At 39.4% G+C, this 22,030-nt stretch overlaps 1 protein-coding gene across 4 annotated transcripts in view; it reads right to left on the bottom strand.

Moving 5' to 3' along the window:
- Nucleotides 1-22,030, bottom strand: part of LOC145439047 (proto-oncogene tyrosine-protein kinase Src-like) — an 80,023-nt gene that overhangs the window by 24,015 nt on the left and 33,978 nt on the right. The window contains exons 7-16 of one of the 4 annotated variants that reach the window (XM_080316510.1): nt 20,954-21,050; nt 19,119-19,217; nt 18,663-18,766; nt 17,206-17,352; nt 16,358-16,513; nt 15,507-15,640; nt 12,880-12,999; nt 12,193-12,478; nt 11,478-11,623; nt 7,403-7,797 (exon numbers count right to left, since the gene is read on the bottom strand). In XM_080316510.1, coding sequence (XP_080172636.1) covers nt 7,720-7,797; nt 11,478-11,623; nt 12,193-12,478; nt 12,880-12,999; nt 15,507-15,640; nt 16,358-16,513; nt 17,206-17,352; nt 18,663-18,766; nt 19,119-19,217; nt 20,954-21,050 — 1,367 coding nt within the window. In that variant the 3' untranslated portion in view covers nt 7,403-7,719. Of the gene's footprint in view, nt 1-7,402; nt 7,798-11,477; nt 11,624-12,192; nt 12,479-12,879; nt 13,000-15,506; nt 15,641-16,357; nt 16,514-17,205; nt 17,353-18,662; nt 18,767-19,118; nt 19,218-20,953; nt 21,051-22,030 lie in introns of those variants that run through there. The other 3 variants (XM_080316513.1, XM_080316512.1, XM_080316511.1) reach the window with 3 other exon arrangements.

The following is a 22,030-nucleotide window of genomic DNA, read 5'->3' as shown; positions in this document are numbered from 1 at the left end:
TGCAAGTTCACAATCAATTATGTGGGAATATATTTTTAATAATATAGCCTCATTTTGAAAATCTCTCGTGTTGTTGAGGTATCATGGTCAGTAAACTTAATTTCGATTTTTCACCTTTTAGTCTACTTTATACTTTTATAAATAGCCAATTGTTAAGTTGGTATGAATTGTAAACGTTCAAGTAAAATAATTAGGCTGTAATGACCTGATGATCAGAACACCTAAAACGTGGGAAATGTTTAGCAGGTTTCAAGTTCTTGCACCAGGTGTGGTCCAGCTAACAAAATAAAATGTGACTGACTGCAAGTTATAGAGTATATCCGGTTAATATGTGGCGCAGCTACCAGAAAATGCATATATGCTCATAACAAGATGATGAAGCCGATATCTCAAATCTGAATCTGAATCTTGTCTTCATGGTTGACATTGGCTCTCATGTCACAATCGTTCTCAACGCATGGTCGGTATGAAGCAACAGGTATGTCACTAGCACTCCAGCAGTATACATTGAACACCGTCAAAGCTGCCAGCCTGCAGCGAGATATTGTAGTGGTTTGTCCACAGCTGTAACACCAAGGTTACGGGTCCTAGTCAGACCGAGGTCGACTCCCGAATCCCTTCCCAAGTGTGTAAGAGGTTTATCTATAGGATACTAATCGTTACTTCTTCGGCGTAACTGGTGTCTTAAGAAAACGTAGAAGTAGGCTGTTCGGTCAAGTCGGCAGTAACGGAATCATAATAAACAATACCGGCCTGGTGTAAATGACCATTGTAGTCGAAAATCATCATGAACACCACACAAAACAATCCTGCTAGCCAATAACCTTATGTTGCTGAACGCTTTTTTGCATTCTTGCCAAGCTACTTCGTTAAGGACAGACGGTTCCAACCAGGAAATTACTACAATTCTAAACTTTTGTGCAACAATGTGTAATTTAAATACTTGAGCGTAGAATTTTGTCAAAATTAAGTATTAGGGATGGTGTGAACCTCTGGAAGGTTCAGGTTCGTGTGAACACTTCACGAACCTTTTTGAAAGGTTCTGTGTGAACGCGAACGTGAACCTCATGAATATTGCTAATTCCAACACTAGATTTCGGTGAAGTGATAGCCTATATTAATGTACATGATACCTGGCGACGTCTCGGGCCATATAGTGCCACAATGCTGAAGTACATATTGACGTTTTCAACGTCGCAAAATGCATCAATTGAGGCAATAAAGTGATATAATAATTCCATAAAATCAGTATCTTCCGACGCTTCGCCAACAATTTCGACGAGGGCTTGTAAGGGAATATTATCTTACGCCTTAATGGTCTAGGCCAGACGGGACAATGTATTCAGCGTCTGAGTATTGCTACATTGTCATTGAGCAGAGTGTAAAACGGGTTTCTATACTTGCTGCCGATATTACTCCATTAACAAGTTATACAGCAGTAGAGCTATATAGCCAACACCCCAATCGCATGGATGTTGTTTTATGATACGTTAAACATATGAAATAAACAACAGAAAACGGTATCAATTCTATCGATTGGTTGAATAAGCATCATTAACTGACACCCTACATGTAGTGTATTTCGCTCTTGGTGTTGTGTCATTGCGCGTCAAGCTCACAGCAGAGAGTTACTAAATATTCACAAACGGAGAGCTGGATATTTACTGCAAACTGCAAGTAAAACTTTTGAGATTCTCAAGGTGCATGGTCGTTTAGTGCTGATTTTTTAATGCTGCCTGTGCCATGCATAGAGTTGACCGCAGTTAAAATGCAATCAATTTCAACCAAAGATGTTATAATGAAGTGAAAACTGCAATATACGAAAAAGGTTCACAGTGCAGAACCTACCGAGGTTCGTTTCTGAACGTGAACCTCTAAATTTCTGAGGTTCACACGCAGAACGCGAACGTGAACCTCACGTTCACACCATCCCTATTAAGTAGGCTATTTTAATGTAAAAGAAACGTCAAAATTCTTAATTGTAGATCAAACTTTTACAATTTCAAGTCAAAAGATATTCGCCCTTTTGTCATTACTTCATCGCTGCTGTAGAATAATTCCCTTCAAATTCTGATCCAATTACTATCTATCTGTGCAGCATACCACAGTCAAAACAGTTCAAAACACTTTCACTTTTAGCTACATCCAATCGATATCTTGAATTAACAAACACCATGTATCTCATCGCGCGATGCATGGCGAAAGTGCACAGTTATTTGACCACCGGTATTCACATTCCAACAAATTAGTTTGCTTTACGACAGTTTGTTTGCAGGTTAATCAATCAAATCGAGTAATTTAAGAGCAATGAAATGCTTAAGACCGCAATGGTCCGTGGCGGCAGTCCGTGATAACTTTTTGGAGTTTCTGAAATTGTACATACCAAAAACCACGTACAATAGTATATTTCGAACGGATAGCTCGCATCTTCGAGCTACCTGCGAGCTGCCCACTATATAAATAAGGCTGCCGATTTAGTTGTTAGAAAATGGTATGAATCGCTGACGTTCGGAAATTTGGTGAAGGCGTTCCCACTAATATATAACAGCAAATGTGTACAAAGCGATTGTCAAACGACGGATTTAATAGGCTACTATATGCCTCATCACCAGGGATCGCCATAAGTTTTTCATATACACTTCAGGCGAAAAACAAAATATAGATATTTGATTTTCGCGTTGTTCGTACGTTGGTTTTCAAGTCCACTGTGTTCGGTACGATAGCCAATAAGTGACAGACCTATCAAAGTTATGTTACGACGGTATGGCACGTGATCACGAAAAATGTTCTCATCCCTGTACCATCAGCGAAAAACAAATTCGAAAAAGAAGTACTGCTATACTGATCACTAGGGCGGTTTTTTTTACCTAAAAAAAAGTAAATTCTGACCTAAAAAATCAAAATTTTGACTTTTTTTGATCTAAAAAAACTTAATTTTGACCAAATTTTGACCTAAGGTATGCAAATTAGGTGTTTTCCCGCATAATGTTAAAATTGTACCTCTTATCTTCATTTCTGGTTGGAACTGACTGTCCTAACGAAGTAATTTGGCCTGAAAAAACGTTTTTGGCTTGGAAACAGGCAACTTTTTACATGAAAAAAAAAACCTTTTAACGAAATCTGGCCCTATGAAGAATTCCAGTGGTTAGAATATGTATTATGGTAGAAATAATCAAAATGTTTTGTAGTACAACGAGAGATACTTTCCTGCATTCTTGGGTAGAAAGTGCACGGACTGCACGTCCTTACTAAGAAGCTTGCGAAGAACGTGCAACAGCAGCAGTTGTTGGCTGACAACACTCAAGTTGTGCGTACACTGCTGGTGCTGGTGACACACCGTGTTGCTTCGTTCTGACAATGTTGTCTACATCACAATTTTTCATCATGCGCTTCTTAATATGAGAATGATGCAACGCACAAGAAAACTTTCTTCAGTTAGGATATTGCGGTACGTTGACCATAACACCATGCCTACCTATTATTTGTTTTATTTGACCGTTTATGATTCATAATGAGCAGACGATTAGCCGTTTACAACGGTAGGCCTATAAAATAGGCTAAAAGCGGTAAAACATCACATTATAAGTAGGGATGGTGTGAACCTCTGAAAGGTTCAGGTTCGTGTGAACGCGAACCTTTTTGAAAGGTTCTGTGTGAACACGAACGTGAACCTCGTGACGTCACGTGACGTCATATTGCTAATTCCAACCCTATCTTTCAATGAAGTGATAGCCTATGCCCTATATTAATGTACACGATACCTAGCGAAGATTCGGTCCACATAATGCCACAATGCTGAAGTACATATCGGCGTTTTAAACGTCGCTAAATGTATCAACCGCGATAATCAATGGATATGATAATTGCATAAAATCAGTACATTCCGTCGCTTTGCCAACAATTTCGACGAGGACTTACCAAGGAATATAAGCTTACGCCTAACGGTCTTAGCCAGACCGGACAATGTGTTCGGAGTCTGAGTATTGCTACATTTATATTGAGCAGAGTGTACAACGGGTCTCTATACTCGCTACCGATACCACAAACAACAACAAGTTATGCAGCAGAAGCAAGCACCTTAATCGCACGGATTTGGTTTTAATGATACCGTAAAGATATGAAGTCAAGACTGACCCCGTACGACCGTTCGATTTTTACATCAAAAGACGATATCAATGTCATTGATTGGTTGAATAAGCATCATTCGCTGACTACGTATATCGCTCGTGATGTTGTGTGATTGCGGGTCAAGCTCACAGCAGAGAGTCACTAAATATTCACAAACGGAAAGCTGGATATGCCGAGAAAATTTTGCAACAAAGCAACTAAAACTTTTAAGGTTGTCGAGGTGCATGGTACATGCTCGTTTAGTGTTGATTTTTTATGCTGCCAGCACCATGCATGGAGTGGCCCGCAGATGAAACGCAATAAATTTGAGCCAAAGATTATAATGGAGTGAAAATTACAAGTTACCAAAAGGTTCACAGTGCAGAACCTACCAAGGTTCTGTTGTGAACGCGAACTTCTAAATTTCCGAGGTTCACACACAGAACGCGAACGTGAACCTCACGTTCACACCATCCTTAATTATAAGTTCATCGACAGTGCAAAATCTACGATACAAACAAAATGCGGACGTCAAAAATTTTTTGACTTTATGAAAAAATTTGACAAATTTTGACCTAACGCTACAATTTTGACAAAATTTTGAGAAATTTTGACATGTCAAAAAAAACCGCCCTACTGATCACCTTTGGGCTTAAGATTGTGACGTTTTGACCAGAAGATCGCGCCTTCATCCCCCTCTACCCGAGCGATCCATATATTTAAAGAACATATACGGATAGCGACGTGTGAGAAACTATTGGTAGCGAACGTAAGTTGCTATACGACTTTAAAAGAACTAAAAATTCCACGCCAAGAGAGCTGCAGAGATCAAGTAAAGAGCCGTTGGTTAGCCAGACCAGGCCTGTAAACCATCCCGTACAGCAGGGGCGGGCAACATACGGCTCGTGGACAGTTTTCCGTCTTGCATGATAATGTGGCCCGCGGTTCCAGTCTGCCGAGATTCCCCACTACTTGCTTACTAGGTCAAATTTTAGTGACTGACGTTATTATATACGCATGTGCGCAGCGTGCGAGAGTGGAGCTTACGCATAAGTTCGTCGAAGCGAGAAGACTTGCATTATCGGCATTTACCATGTACTCAACCCTAATGTCGTTTGTAGTAATCATGCTGTTTGTCGACTACAATGGTTATTTACACCAGGCTGATATTTCTTATTTTTGATTCCGTAGCCGCCGACTTGTAGCACGGAACACTTCTAGGCCTTTGCAAGACACAGCTTCTGCCAGGGGTCATCAACTTAAAACGGGTCGCGGGCCACGTTTCAAAATTCGTAGAGCACGCGGGTTGCATGAATTAAAGATTAATTAGGCCACACAGTTGAACAACGATGCTATCTCGTCCGTCACCTACTCAACCCTAATGAATTGATATATTGGTAAATTTAGGGTACCGGGCTTATCGAACGCCTTGAGATCTTAATTATGGATTTCACCGCGTGTTGATTGATAAGAGAGCAGACAAGGCGGGAACATTTTTTGTCTGAAGAGCCATAATGGCCTTATTTTTTCCATTTTACCTCCCAAAGAGCCCTACAGTCCATCAGATATTACATCACAATTGAAAATTCCTGAAGTCATGGTAGTATTAATTCGAACTCCCTATACGGGATTCGTCGTGTGCACCACATTTTCTCTGTAAAAACTCGAACTTATCGTGCTGTTTGCCTTATTAAGCATGCGAAACTTGAGTTACGAGAACGTAGGTTCGCCGTGATGCTCCTTTTAAATGCGAGAACCCATGATCACATGCGTTATGTGGAGCCAAACATGGTCACTACAGCAATTCATATATAGGCCTACCCAATCTAAGCTGTTAGCGAAGATTTGGAAACCTTCAATTATTATTGTTATTTTCTATTGATGTTCATGAATTACTAGATTTTGAACATTTTTCTCCCAAATTCCCACAATTTGCATTTTATTGATCGAAAATAAAGCGCGAAACGAGAGGTAAGGCACAGAAGGGCCAAGCCTCACCATTGACAACGCAATCCATCGTCAATAGCTTAGAATTATTATAACTGATATTAATCCAATGTAACTGTGGCACTGATTCCGAAAATTGAAATACTGATCGACTTCTCAATTCTCAAAGTATTCAGCCGTAACATATAACGTTGCGCTACACGCCTATTTTATCGCCGGTAGAGCTACTTGCTAATCAAGAACGTGGATAGCTATGGCGTTGTTTGTAAATCGAGTGTGTAATTGTGAATGTCACCTCCACGGCAGTTTATTTCGCGCCGTAGATCAGGAAGACAATGTGTGATTTGATCAATCAACGTATCGCAGAATCCAAGATTTCGAGTCGGGTAGGCTACATCGAATTCGCGGGTGATATTGGTCGCCGGCGCGACAGTAACTTAAATTTGAGGATTTTGAAAAGAGTTCGAGCTCCTAAACCTGAAGACCGCGTTGCCTTTACCCCTCAAAGACATGTTTACACAGCCAAGGGAATAATTATTTTGATCGTCATGAAAATTTACTAACAAGTCGCTGCAACATTGACCAATTCAGTACAAACATAAATATTTGGCAAAGAGCCATATCTTATATCCCCAAAAGAGTCATATTTGGCTCGCGAGCCATAGTTTCCGGACCACTGCTGTATGGCAATGCTATATTCTCAAATCCACATTGTCTTCCTCATAATCGGCGAGAAATAGCTTTGAAGTGACATTGCCGTCGTTAAAATACATTCATTAAATACGATTTATTCCTTGTATATATGGAGAAATGGGCGAATAATGTATCTATACAGTAATCCGGCCCGCGAAGTACATTATTTTCCTATATCCGGCCCGCCGACTAGTGAAGTTGCCCGCCCCTTCCGTACAGGCTGTAAGGCAAGACTACTCAACTATTCTTAGCAAACGTCCAGTTACACAAAGTTCAAATTTTGAATAGGTGCGTTATAACGGCATTGGCGAAAAGTATACATTGCTCCGTTAGTTACAGCTGATGGGAGAAATGTCATCTTCTAGTTCAAGCTACAGCTATCTAAATCTTGACAATGCTAAAGGTTTCTCTGATCATACAGATACTATATCCATTCCTTATGAAGTTCGAGTTTAAAGTCGCCGACTTGCAGCTGCAAGTATGATTCAAACTCGATTTGATATTGTTAAAAAAAATACTGAGACACATAAGGTCCTGATTCAACACTGAGGAGGTTGGGACCGCGGTCCGCCAGTTGAGGAGCCCTGCATCCATCCACGCCAACTCAGCTCGCAAAAAAAAACTAAGCTGGCTTGAAAATTATAGGCATCTGCAATTTTCATCCTCGAGTTAGATTTCTTGATATACTACCATTTGGACAGTGCTGTATTTTTCGTGTATCACATTGGTGTTGCACGAAAATCTTAAGACGATGGATACAGGCAATATACTTTTTTCTGTATCATATTCATAAATTCTATTATCATTTTATAAACCGTAGACACATTAGGTGAATACGAACAGAAACATTATTCTTTGATGGGGCATTTATACGCACTCCTTCATTGTATGGAAGGCGTCACGATGTATATAAAGCATACGTAGAGCCTCTGAAAATTAAAACAGTAACGTTGTGATATCCGTTGTCGCAAGTCAATTAGGTCGAGAAACTCGGTTTGCCCGAAATCGTTGGTAGTCTTGAGATCCCGACACCATTTCGTCGAAGATATCCTACAAGAATTAACGACATTTCATTAGTAAGAATTGAATAACATTCATAAGATATTTGTTATTTTTAGGATTATGATAAGTCTATTATCTTTTGACTGGGTCATCCTAATCACTTCATCTGAGGGTCACAGCTTGCATCATTGTTGTATGCCAAAGGGGACATACAGATCTGAATTAACGCAACTTAAAATAAACCTAGCAACCAGAGGCGGGTCCAAACTACTAACCTTCGCTACTCAAGTAAAATTAGGAGTTAAACACCACAAAATCCTACTCAATTACAATTAAAAGTAGAAATTTTCAAAAGAAACCTAAACTTGTTCAAATCTGTCCTAGCAGAGGTTGCAGTATAGTCTAACAGAGGTGTGGGAGACCTTTATGCTATTCACGGCCGTATTTCGATTACGTATGTAGCCTACGGTCGCATTCCAGTGCATAAGTCGCAATGAACTAGATGGGCTCCAAATACCAATATTAAATTATCCATGTCCATCGCCGGTGAAATTCAGTCTATTAATGTACTTTTCGATATCGGATTACTATACGCACCGAAATCGCGACTGGTCATGTTTTAAATAATTACTAAGAAATGGTAGGGTCGCGCGGAGTGCGAAATTTTTCCAGATTCACAAATGCATTTCGTCATTATTATTGATATATTCACATATTACAATCAAATGTTTATCCTTTATGAACCAAGTGATCATAGATTCACTGCTGGAGTTGATGGAGGTAGTGTCTTCGAAAAATTAGGGAAAGTTGCACATTATGATGCATCTTCGGGTAGACCAATTAATATTAGTCACTTTGATGCATGCTGTTATTTCTTGACAACCCATAAGGATTGTCGTTAGGCTATAATGGAAATATACTGAAATCACCAAAACATACCAGAAACAATTTTCTTTCGTGAGAAGCACACGATTCCAAGTTGGTATTTCTATATAGGTCGGATCATTTTTCTCTGCTTTTCGAAACTGCACTGTGGGGCTCAGATTGCAAAAGTCGCTACTATGAAGTATGGCATTGAATCGCGCGTATCGCAATGAAAATGTCAAGAATAATCAAAATTCAAATAATCAAAAATAATTTTTTCTGTAGACCGCTGCCAACACATACTATTAAATTACGTGTCACGGCCGCAAAAATTTCCTTCCACGGCGGCAGGTTGCCCACCCCTGGTCTAACACATGGATGGGCAAACTACGCCTGACGGTCCGCGTGCGACCCGCAACAGCGTTTTCTGGGGCTCGCGAAAGCCTCAAGAAACATTGTAAAAAATATTGATAAAATGCGTACTAAAAATCCAATTACCGTGGGTAATTGATCAAACTTTTTCTTGGTAGGCTATATTTCAACTTGATGATTACACTGGCCAACACATATTTTTAGGCAGACAAAGTAAGAGTGGTTTTGGGGGTTCGGAAGGACACTGATTCCGAATACGACCTTAGTTTTTTTTTCAAATTGGCTCTTGTTGTGGAGATAACCCATGGGGCTATTTTGAGCAAAATCTCCCATTTTCGCGGTATTGACTAGATAAAAAATAGGCTTAGTCGTACTATAAAGTTTAGAAATTCAATCTACTTGTTATTTTTACACACAGAAGACCATTTTAAATCAAAATACAGCAACAGCACTATATTCAGGGGTAATAGATTTATCATAGTTACTGACTTTCACGGATATCATGTACATAAAATAAACTCCATTCATGTATATAAGTATTTACCTAGATACTCAAATAACGTGGCATTAATTCCATCTGTTTTTCATCAACCACCTATTATAAATTTGAAATAATCAGTTGGAATGCAATATTACTGATATATTTTAAATCGAAAATTTTTTTTGTACGATTTTCGCCTGTAAGCTATTTAGTGCAGTTTCTCGAAAGGTTCCGGAAATGGTCTGATATAATGTGTGCAATGGTTCATCTCATCTGCCCTGGTATCTTTCGTTTGTTATTCTGATGTCTTGGTAGAACCTCTTCCCTTGCTAATCAACAATATGATAAGGAAATATATCAAGATGACTAAACAGGAAGTGAGCTTTTATGCTCATGTTTGTGCTCAAGTGTTCGATATGCAGATACGAATTTTCGGACCAACTGTTTGTAGTTGGGTGCTTTGTGATCAGCTAAAAAGTTTTATTTACTATATCTTAGGAGAAATTACACGCTGTGAACTCCTTCCTAATGTGAAATTGGAATCTTTCATCGGTATTCGAATATACCAGATACCAGATTTAAGCTTCTCGTTTGATAGGGTTACTAGGTATACAAACTTAGTTAAATCAGTGGAAAATTATCCATTTACCAGTCAAAAGAAATGAGACACATATGAGTATTGTAGTCAAGCCTTTCAAGGACCGATTTTATAGTTTTATACTCCTGTTTAATTTTGGTAGAATGACCAATTGATACAGGAGAATATGAATTTCCGTTGTGCGAAAGTACAATTTTTAGGCTTGACAAATTGCTTTTCTGACAAACAAATATTTCGCATCATGCCATGTTAATATTGATAGAATGACTAAGAATGACATGAGGGTTCTTCATAGTCAATTAGACATTTAGGCGCAGTATAAAATGAGAAAAAACTACGCTTTTCTTCCTACCAAGTGAAATTTTTAAGGGTAAATACAGTAATTTTGGGCTTTTTTAGGGGTATAAATATCTTCTGACAGAGAGCCAATCTGACAAAACTAATATGATATTCGTAATCAACAATTTCAAAAACCCCAGAAACGGCTCTCAGATGTTCTGCCTAAAACAAAAATTTCATTTTGTTGACCAGTGTTATAGGCTGTGTTCATACCATCGTATTTTTTTGTTTCATTTATTGGCACGATAGCCCAACCTAGAGGACCATGCATTTTGAAAGGTTTTAATTGCTAAGTAGAACAGAAAATGAAACATAAATGACTTAATTCGGACCATGAGTGTTATTTTGGATTGGCAACACGAGCAAGTTTATAACTTTTAGTGCTGTACACTTGGAGACACCGATTCACGAGTGTTTTAGACATATTCGATATTTAGAAGTATTTATATTTATATTATTTATATATTGAATGAGCGTATTTAAAGGTAACATGGTTATGTTGCAGTCAGCATTGTGTGTTCAAGAGTTAAGACAGAGGTATAATCAGTAAATCTATGAACAGGTCGCTGCTCACAGTCTCAAATTTACATCCAGATTTTGAGAATCGGATCAGCCACCTTCACTCACAATGACAATGACAATGATGATGAACAGTTTATAAATTATCTTTAATGTCTCTGACGCGTGTACGTTATCATCAAATCAACGTTAGGTTTGTTTCAATATACAAATACATATATGGTATTTCCATGTTGTCGTTCACAATATAATCAAATACCAATATTGAATTTTTGCTTAGTATCCCAATTTTATAAAGTGCGGCCCGCGAAAGGATTCAAATGTTGAATGCGGCCTGCGAGCTAAAAAGTTTGCCACCCCCGGAGAATCACTTGAGTAAGTATGGTGCGAGTATGCAAAACTTTTTCGAGTACCTTGACAAAGTATAAATAGACTACTTCGTGACTGACTACCTCCGCTTTCAACAATGTTGAATATAATTGATTTACTATAGAAGGTTTTGTCGCGAATTACTTTCAAATTACCGCTCTCTTATATATCGAGCAGTTATCTTACATATAATTCTGCAAAACTCAGCCTTTTCGCTGCGGTTATATCCCAACAGCGACGCATTATTTGATATATGTCGTCAGTACATTCTGGTGGTTTTGCCATCCTGTAGCCTTCTTGTAATCTTGGTAGAATTTCTTCTCTTGATAAATCTGCCAAAATAATAACGCTCTCATATGTCAAATCGATCTTGGGAACGTCAAGTCCTGTAAACATATTTAAAGGGGAGTAGAGTTCACAAAAATTCACAATTGACTTCACGATTATAATACCACGATAAACTGCGTTGAATTTAACCTACGACCGTATTCCTCTAAAAGAGGCTGAAGGGCATACGACCATACGCTTTCGAATGTATAACCCAAACGTCGGTGTTTTGGTAAGTCACGCCTCCCCGCTAAGCTGGAGGCATTCATTCCGAACAATGGAAACTCAATAACTCAGTGACAAGGCCTCGTTGTTCGGAACAATGCGTATTGTCCTATTTGAGAAAAATTTCGAGGGGGTTCCAGATTGCAATTTACATACAATATTTAGATTGCATAGGCGCTATCAATAAATAAATTACTTGCACGGGAGCAGTGTTAATTATGGTTCAATTCTCTTCGGGAGAGTCTACGGAAGCCCATTTTATTTTCGTGCTAAATTAGTACGACATTTCAGTCTCGTCACCTTATGGACAAAACGTTACGGTAGTCATGCCTCATATTATACCACGCACTTGGATAAGGAACCGCTCCTCCGGTGAAGATTTCCGACATTAAAACTCCGAAGCTCCAAACATCAGACTTTATGGAGAACCGCTTGAATCTGATAGCCTCGGGAGCCGTCCATTCCATTGGAAACTGAGCTCCCTTCCGTGCTTGATACATATCATCCTTTATCAGCCTCGATAACCCGAAATCGGCGACTTTACATATCTGTCCGTCGCCTACGAGAACGTTAGCGGCCCGGACATCACGATGAATATACCTTTGCTGCTCGATATACCTCATTCCGCAAGCGATCTAAAAGACATTGTATACTGGTTCCAGACTTGGCAGGGTTAAGGATCCTTTAATGCTGAATTTAGTTTCTCACAGCCAGCACTATGCAGAGAGTAGTCTGAAGTTTAAATGGACAAGATTTGAACCAAATAGGTTATGATGATATTAAAAATTGTAATACATGAAAAATGTTCACAGTGCAGAACCTATCAAGGTTCGTTTGTGTACGTGAATCTCTAAATTTCAGAGGTTCACACACAGAACACGAACGTGAACCTCACGTACACACAATCTCTAATACTTTCATTATCAATGATTAGTATATTGACGCACACTTATCGACAGACAAATGTATTCTGAGGCATTAGTTGCATCAGACATGTGGGAGGCCAAACCACATTACAAAAAGTATTGGTACGAACTTGAATAGTCATGTAAAGGTGATCTTGGTAATTGGTTGATTGTTCGTTGCGACGAAGGTAATCCAATAAACTTCCATGCGGCATTAATTCGGTAATTATACAAATTGGCTCCTCCGAAACCTATTAAATCAATTATTGCTTGAAATGAACTGCTCAGTTCAAGTGCGACAATACTGTGAGCTCAATATTAGGATAGGGCAGAGAAATTCCGATGACATCGGCTGGAATGGTGCAACCGTTATGATTTAGGTAATGATTGTTGAATTTTCCGATTCCTTCCAGTATACTTCCATATTCGGGTTTTACACTGAAGCTTATTTGTCAGTAGAGGCGTAGTATCAGCATATGCTGCCGCCCTTGGATGTCGTTGAAAATGCCGCCCTAAGTCGACTGCAGCAAACTTTGAAATAGATTCATGTTCCGCAATTACAAATAATGTGCCGCGTCTCAGAAGTTATATATTGCTTGAGAAGGAAGCCTCGCTGTCTCAGCGTTAAGGCAAAAAATAAAAGACAGAAATTGAGAACAAACGTATTAGGCAAATAAACGAGCAATAGCCGTCTCAAACTTGAACTTTCCGAGATTTCACCGAAACAAAATCAGCGACAACATCTTCAAAATCGTGTTTTGAACGTAGTCTCTTTCTATAGAAAGAATCGATAGATTTTATAACAGATCATCATTAATGGTAGAATGTAAAGACGACTTTGTCATTTTGAGAAACTCCTCTCACAGCTCGCAATTGAAATACCAATGGCAAGATAAAATTTCAGGCCCACGCATAAATAGCCACCTCTCTGTGCTGCATCCACTGTACGTACAGCCTCATTTTGCCGCCCCATACCGCCTGCCACCCCTGCCGAAGAACCAGAACCGCCAAGTGGCTGCTACATCACTGCTTCCTTATTAGTGTATTTGGTGATGCTATTTTATTCGAATGGCGAAGCGCCTGCATCGTGTAGTTGTGACCATAATATTTTCATTTAATTATAGCATGATATTGTTCTTCATCAATGGTTCGCGACCGCGACTCAAACCTGCATTTTATTGGCATCTCGCAACCCAAGCCTCGCACATCGAAACAATGTAGTTTAAATGTTAGTATCCTACGTTTTACGGGCGTGTAAGACATAGAGAACATGGATATCGGATACAATCCGTTGTACACAACTCAGTTCCATGGAACATGTGCGACGCACGTGATATTAAATTAGAGTGCACGGGGCCTACGATAACTTAGGCCCCGGAGTGCATTATTTTCCATGCATTTGCTCGATGGTGCTCAGATTACAAGGACGGGACTATTTTCTGGCAGTTAATTTCGACGGTCGGACATATCAATATCGAAGTTTATGAGCAGTTACGTCCCAGCACATTCCGGTCCTTTACCTTGACCGAGTATTGGCCGCGCAAGTTAGAGTTTCCCAGCGAAGCCAATCCAACTCAAAGATCTGCTCATTTTCATGATCAACCTTTCTTGTCGTATCCGCTTTCCGGCGTATCTCGCTAATCGGCTATGGTAATCAAGACAGTGACTTTGGAAACGCACAAAACATCCACTGTATATCGCTCCAAGAGCGAAAAAATATTTTGTAGCATGATTTTCGACAAATATTACATACATATTAAAAGATCACTCTGATGAGATCGCGACCCATACTTTAATAACCCCGGCTATATTCACGATTTCTGTTCTTTTCGTCAGCACCTCTTACCATATACCAGTATATTTCCAAATATCATGCGTCAAAACTCATCCCCTAAAGTTTGTACATTCTGTTGACTTTCTTCCAGTATTAAGATTTTCGAGACAGATTTATTGAACCTGAAATTTTTCCCTCGCACTGTGCGGGCAAAATTTGGGTATAACCAGAAAAGGAATCGTATTTGCGTTTGCTGGCAACCTCCGAATATATTTCTATAATGTGGGAATCAGCGGTACGCAGCCGTGTGATGTCAAGAGTCGCATATCTTCTCTTTTCTAATTACCCATGCACGATGTGTATGCAGCCTGCGTTCGCGTCCACAACATCAGTCACACTGTAAGTTATGATCGTGGAAGTTGTTTTGTAATTGTACCAGAGTTTCGAAGGTTTTCACTGATAGGATTTCGTATCACTACAAGATGTTGAGGATCACTGTTGTGGTCTGTGTATTTTGGTATAGTAACAGGGAAATGTGTGGTGATCGTCAATTAGAGATGAAGCAAAACGTGCGGCTATCGAATAGCTTTATGATCGAAAATGGGTTCAAATGGTTCTTTCTATTCTGAAGGTTGCCGAACTAGAACATGCAACCATTGACGCTTATTTGAAATATACATCCATGTCAACTTAATTATAATTGCCGATAGAACTCCAGTTGCGAAAAAAATTAATACTTCCAGTCTCGTGGGGCGTTATGGTAGTTGGTACAGATCAAGAATCTCAACTTTTCGGCTGTATCACGACGAGGTGATCTTCTATAGGCGCCATGATCCCTCATAAATCAATTCAACAGTATAACTACAGGATTGACCACGTCATTCATTAAAGGCCTATAGGTATGGACCGGATGAGGCCAATACCGATATTCCTATAGTGGTAGATCGATCCGTCTCTATTCTCAATATATATATATATACACACCACGGCATATAGTGATAACAGATTAGCGTGGCGAAGTCTTTTCATCGTTGTAGCTTCTTGCAAAAATTCTTCTGGGGTCATTGTATCGGGTTTCAAAGTCTTGATTGCAACTTCCGTATTTCCGTTCCACCAACCTTCGATTAAAAGTTAACTATATATCATTTATCGATATTATTGACAGAAATCATTCATCCCCGAGAACAAGAAAATTGAAATGATAGGTAAAATACCGCATATCGATCGGTCACGTCTCTACATAAGCAATAAGCATACAGAGATATTCAATGACACAGTCGAGCCTACTCAAGTGCAAGCAGACAAATTTGTAGTAAGCATGGCTGAGGACTCAGTAAATTTTACCACCGACTCCATCCACTACTCCAAATCCAGACATCTTCAATATACAGAATCCGACTCCGACTCCCAAGTCCTTAAACGCACCGACTCCGACTCCGACGATTTTCCTCACAAAACTCCGACTCCGACTCCGACCCCAACTCCGGTTCCGGCTCCGACGATTTTCCTCACGAAACTCCGAATCCGAAACCAACTCCAACTCCAACAGTACTCCAAATTTACTTCGAAAACTATATATGCCACAGTGATGGGTAAATGACCTTCATATAACCATTAAACATATGCAAACATATTATTCACGATGGCATGCATTGTGGCAAAGCTCGAAATATTCATTGTGCAACTGCAAATACAAATTATAAGTTACTAATAACAGCGATTGTTGGTAGATTGTTCGTAACTCTTATAAACTCTGCACTACAGGAACCGATTCGTTGTTCCCTTCACTTCAGAGAAAGAGATACAGCACATAATTTGATCAATGCAGACTGTACCTTTGTGAACATCTCCGAAATTTCCGGATCCCAGTTTTACATCAAACTTCAGAGTGGCTCTAGATGTCTCCCATACGTCTTTAGCGAATGGTGGTTTGGGTTTTTGTCCAAGCTTACACGGACGCGAGAGGCGACGCGAAATTCCTTCTGCTTTATCTATAAGGCATATAAATTCAAATTCAAATTCAAAACTAGCGTAGAAGGGCTAAGCGTTACTCCAAAACATTATTTCTGCGGCCGGATTCACGAAGTAATTATATGTTGTACAGCGCAAAATTGTTTACAATGCGTTCGCAGTCGGCTAAACTGTTGAGTCTTACACAATACCATGGGATTGATATGGAAATCGTATCAAGGTATTTAGTATGTAGATACGGACTTTGCTATGTGAAAGCATCAATAACGTCCCACTGCTATGAAAAAGATGCGCGTATATTCTTTAATCGTCTAACTTTACTGTTCGTAGGTATAAAATTGTTACCGGATAGCAGGGATATATACCTACGGATTTGACAGTGGATTTCTCCAAGGTTTTGCGCTTTGGTTTATACTGGTGGTGGTGATAAAAAAGTAGAGCTCACGCTCACGCTCTACTTACTATCTATCTATACTAAAGCAGATAAGGTCCGTGGTCCAACAATTTAAAGGTCCGCATTCGGTCGGTGGTACAACAATTGAGTATCCCTGCCGTATATAGGATCCGCGTTGCAATGGTGGTTCATGGGACGTGTACTAAGTATAGGCGACTTGACAATCACACATATAGCGTAGCCTACATATAAAAATCCCCAACGTAGGTAAATGTTGAGTGCAAATCTGCCGCCATGTATAAATCCAAATCTACTTACCAGCATAACGATGAACAAGGTTCTGTAGATTCGTGAATTCCAACTTTGGATTTAAATAATATGCACCTGATGATGTCCGGTTGATTTTGTAGTGTCTTACACATCGTTTTCCTTCACTAACGTCCAACAAAGACAATACATATAGCCCTGCAATGTAAGACTATCGGTTGATGACATCCCATGCTGTTACCTGTCCAGTTTCAACACGTATTGACGGCATCTACATCGTGAAATAAATAATATACGATTTTAGGCTATATCTGCCACATCTATCTTGTACAGTTGGCTTAAGAACCTCGTCGAGTGCGGAGGTCTCCTGTTCGCGTCAGGTAATTAGCGGCTTGCGCCACTAGTATAGCAAAGGGTTCGATAGAAGGGTTTCCAGTACGATCAAACAGGCAGGCATGGACGGAGCCGTCGGTTGGATAACCAGTATTAGGGTTGATCAAAAATAACCTTTTCCGGATTCCAGTAATTCATTGATCAAATTGTCAGGTTATCCTAAAAAAACGCTGCACACCAAATTTGGTTCAGTTCTAACAAGTATAAGCCGATGCAGAGACAATTTAAATTTTTAATTTATTATGTCAACCCCACGAAATTGTTGAGTTGTCTTCAAAAACGATGCAAAACAAACTTGACTCAATTACAACCTGATGTAGAGGTGAAGATAGTGCAGTTGAAAGTTCTGGATTTGCGAAAATAACATTGACGGTGGGTATAATCCCACAATTATTAGTGAAAAACTCAAATGCCCACGGTTCTACGGTTGTAATCGAGCCTTCATTCCGGCCATTACCGACTAAAAGCGATTAGGTGTATTGATTTTCCTTTATTCGACTTTTGTTTTGTACCTGACACTGTTTGGTGGGACTCAAACCCATAACTGATTGGTGTTGCAGCTCTGAATTATACCACTACGCCAACTTGCCATATTACCAGACACTGTCGACCATTTTCTACTATCATGTTGCAAATACGCGGATCATAGACAGATAGTAAAACACTATTGTGAAGGACTAAATTTCTCGTTCACAGCCTATCACCTCTTAGTTAACCCGCTACTTTTTTAGGCCGTCACCGAATTCGTGGACTCGTGTCGCATATAACTGTGACTAATCTAACCTTTTGATATGTATTTCTCCTGATTTTACCTTTGCTCATGACAAACCTTGCACGTGGTGCACCAGACCGTACGCGGTGATAAGCGCCACCTCATGTTTACTATTTATATTAATAATATTATTCTTATACAGTTCGCTAAATATTTACGGACTCAATTCCCAGTATACCCCGCAGTCACGCATCTCAAAGCTGCACATCACCCAAACAACAACAGATAAAATGTATTGGGATTCTTGATTTAGCCTCGATTATGAATATTAAATTGATTTCATTTGTGCGTAGAATCACTCATTTGGAGGGGGGGGGGAATTTCGTGTTTAAGTATCACTTACCTTGTTCTCTCTCACTTTCTCGAACAAGGTATGCCCCTGGAGCGTTGGAGACGTTCAAAAGGCGTCTCCCTGTCTCTGCTCTTGATAGCCTCCCACAAAACCATCTGTAACGAGAACTCGCGGTATTATGTTGTTGTTTTTATCCCTATGAATTGTCTTACCAATTCATCTATTCAAGCATTGTATTTATCAGTGCATAATATATGCTTTTAGCTATGTGCTATTGCACTATACACTATACATATAGGCCTACTGTATAGCACGCACAATTTGCACATGGTACAAAATGTACTTGTATACAGACGTAATTATGGAAATAATGATACCAGCAGAAATTTATTGACGACATAGTGATGAATCTTTAATTCTGCCTGTATCATTTGCTGATATTCTCTAATTGATACAGTGTATTTATTTCGCAACTAGCCTTCAATAGTGGGTTTAATACACACTCACCCTTCCTGTTCAGGCGAATCTTCTAGCGCCACATAGTTGGTCGGCACATATCCTTCGAGATTTGTTCGTAGTGACCTTGCATACCACCAATCGAGCCGACTGCGAATATACAACTAACTAAGTAAGAACTAAAACTACAACTAACTAAGAATTGTCGTCTCTTGACGAACTCCCAGTATACGTAAACGGAACAGTGAGGGTAGGTGTTGTATCTTCACTAGTTTCTGGTATATATTTTGATAGTCGTATTTAGGACGAATATATAGCCTATTGGTATTGTGAATTGTTAATGACTTCGATTAATTGATGGATTGACTTCCATTGCAAAACAAAAATATCAATTTGTGATTGATAACGACCAACTAAATTACAATTGCTATGATCATATCGTTAGGTTCATCAATTTGAATTGGATATTTTATTGAGGTGATCAGTTCTGCGTATGACATCTCCTATAACAAGGTTAGATAAGAGACGCGTCATGGGCAACCATCAGCAACTAGCAGAGAATCGAAAAGAACATTGTACATAACAGCAACATTCGCATGACATGACGGTATGGCTGGTGATATATGATTGTTTATATGTTATGTTGGACTGACACTCGTAATGAGTAATCGTCAGCATCTAGTAGAGATTTGAAAAGAAAATCGTATATTCATAATCATGTCTCCAAAGACGACATCACGGCAAATGATTTCTGTTACACATTATTCTTTTTAATACTTTATTATAGTTGCTGACGATTACCACTGAGGACTGGGACAACGTAAATAACCAACAATTGTTGGTTCGCAGACTGTTTATATAACGGTGAGAACAGCCCAACTAAAAAGGCTTGATTACAAGTGATTACTAAAATTAAGATGAAATGCGTAATCGCAAACACCAATAATAATTCATTTCATGTAATAATTTTTTTCGAAAATGCTCAGCATGTTTAGATGGGGACTGGCTACCTAAAGATTGTGACGGTATCCTGCAAGCATTTCATGTTCAAGTACACTTTATTAATTTGGATCAAATTGTATCATGAGATATGATTCGGTTGTTCAGCGAGACTTCTGTCTCAATGGTGCCTTACTCGTGATCTCGCCAACAACGCCATGCTGAGTTTGTTATCGTTACTAGTAAGATACGAAATTGCAATTAGTAATGGATATGGAGAGTAAGGTTGTAATTCAGTTTCAGGCAGTGCCTTTTATCAGGGTGTACCTTCACAATTTTAGTAAGCCAACAATTAGTTAGGATATGTGCTGCTGCTTGCCAGGCACGGTATCACAAAATAGGTCAGGGTTTCTTAACCAGGATTGCGAGAACTGTTCCTAGAGGATGCGACAATGCTGAAGCATTAAAATTAGTTAGGTTTACTCTATATAAATACAAATTCATGTTGTACATTGGAAATTTGCAAAAGCAGCAAGCGTCTTGGCGCTGTCCCTGCGTTAAAAAGTAATTTTTCACTGTGTAGGTAGGGCTTTGGACCTCTCAATTAGACACTACGACATACGTGATTTTACAGATTTCGCACGCTTAAAAATACTTCATTAAAGAGAACGATTGGGGAATCGGAAACTGTCACATCTAATCATAATGAAAAAAAATCGAACATGAGCAATTAAGCATCCCTAATACGGAAAAAAATTGGAACCTATTTTTGAGTATAGTTTATAACGACTTGACTACACTCAACCAATGAACTTACGAATCAGATATGAGATGATCTCAGTCTGCTTAATTCGTACAACGTCGTTTCTCCGCTTAATTCGGTCAAAAGTGAGCGGGACCAAATTGTCGAATTAAGCGAATTCGACTGTGTATATAAGAGTAATCACCTTTTATTAATCATGCGAAATATCTCGCCGGCTTCGAATGTTAAATCGTCTTCGACTCTCGCTTCATATCCATACAAAGCGACGTATTTCGGTTCATCTGAAAATTACTGCCTTCGATCAGTACACAAGTGGTCAAAGTAGTCAAGCAGGCTACCCAAGTCAAAGTTAAAATAGCAATGCCGAACTATACTCAGGTACGAGTGGAAGTAGTGCTTTTCGAAGTCGCCCAAAGCGACTTCAAGTAGAAGTAGATTTTCCTGTCTTGGGAAAGTAATCAACTCAGTAAGTAGTTAAGAAAAGCAGTCGTAAACAAGATCATCTCTGGAAACTGACATTTGCGGACGGTCCAACAAGGGGTTTGAGTTGTTACATTCCATGCAGGATAGATATATTTTCAACAGCATAAGCATCCTGCCAACATTTGATACGTATTGGGTAGCTTTGCAATGGAACAGCGCCTCTATGCAATTTTCCACCCCATTGCCCACTTTCCGAAAATGTGGCGATGTGGGGCACTTCCTCGTTATACAAAAACCGTGCATACCATTATTAGATCGGTAACTAGGCGAGCTGTTATCGGGCGCGATCTAAGCTTGTATTATTTCCAATAGTCAAGTCCTAACCCGAACAAATCGACCAGCCTTGGACCTCTACCCCATCGTCTTTGGTACAGTCCTTATAATATGAGGGGCGACAAACCATGAAAATTCCCGAAATGGGGGTTTTAAAGCCTGGTTAGTTATGTTAGGTACCATGATTACGTAGCCTACATAGTACGCACGACGGATAAGTAATCCAGATTCGAAATAAAGCCGATATAGCAAAGTTAAGTAACAATTCAAGACACTGTTTCCCCGTGGTAAACTTTGAACCTTCTTTAATTACGAATTGCACGGTCTGGGCTTCAAAGTATTACTTTATACGTTTTAATATTCGTAATTCGTAAAACAAGTTGAAATACGCAAAGTAATGAAGTCGGGGGTCGAATGCCGAATATTTGGGGCACTAAATATTTGCACGCTGAAGGCAGAGGTAAACTCGTCTTTTTAGTGTGTGGTGAGCAGGTCTTCGTCTTTG

This window comes from Botryllus schlosseri, chromosome 5 (assembly GCF_051294905.1).
Source record: "Botryllus schlosseri isolate E-star chromosome 5, Bs_hap1, whole genome shotgun sequence".
Taxonomy (NCBI): domain Eukaryota; kingdom Metazoa; phylum Chordata; class Ascidiacea; order Stolidobranchia; family Styelidae; genus Botryllus; species Botryllus schlosseri.
Note: the sequence above shows the minus strand (reverse complement) of the source record. Positions and strands in the feature narration are given on the sequence as shown.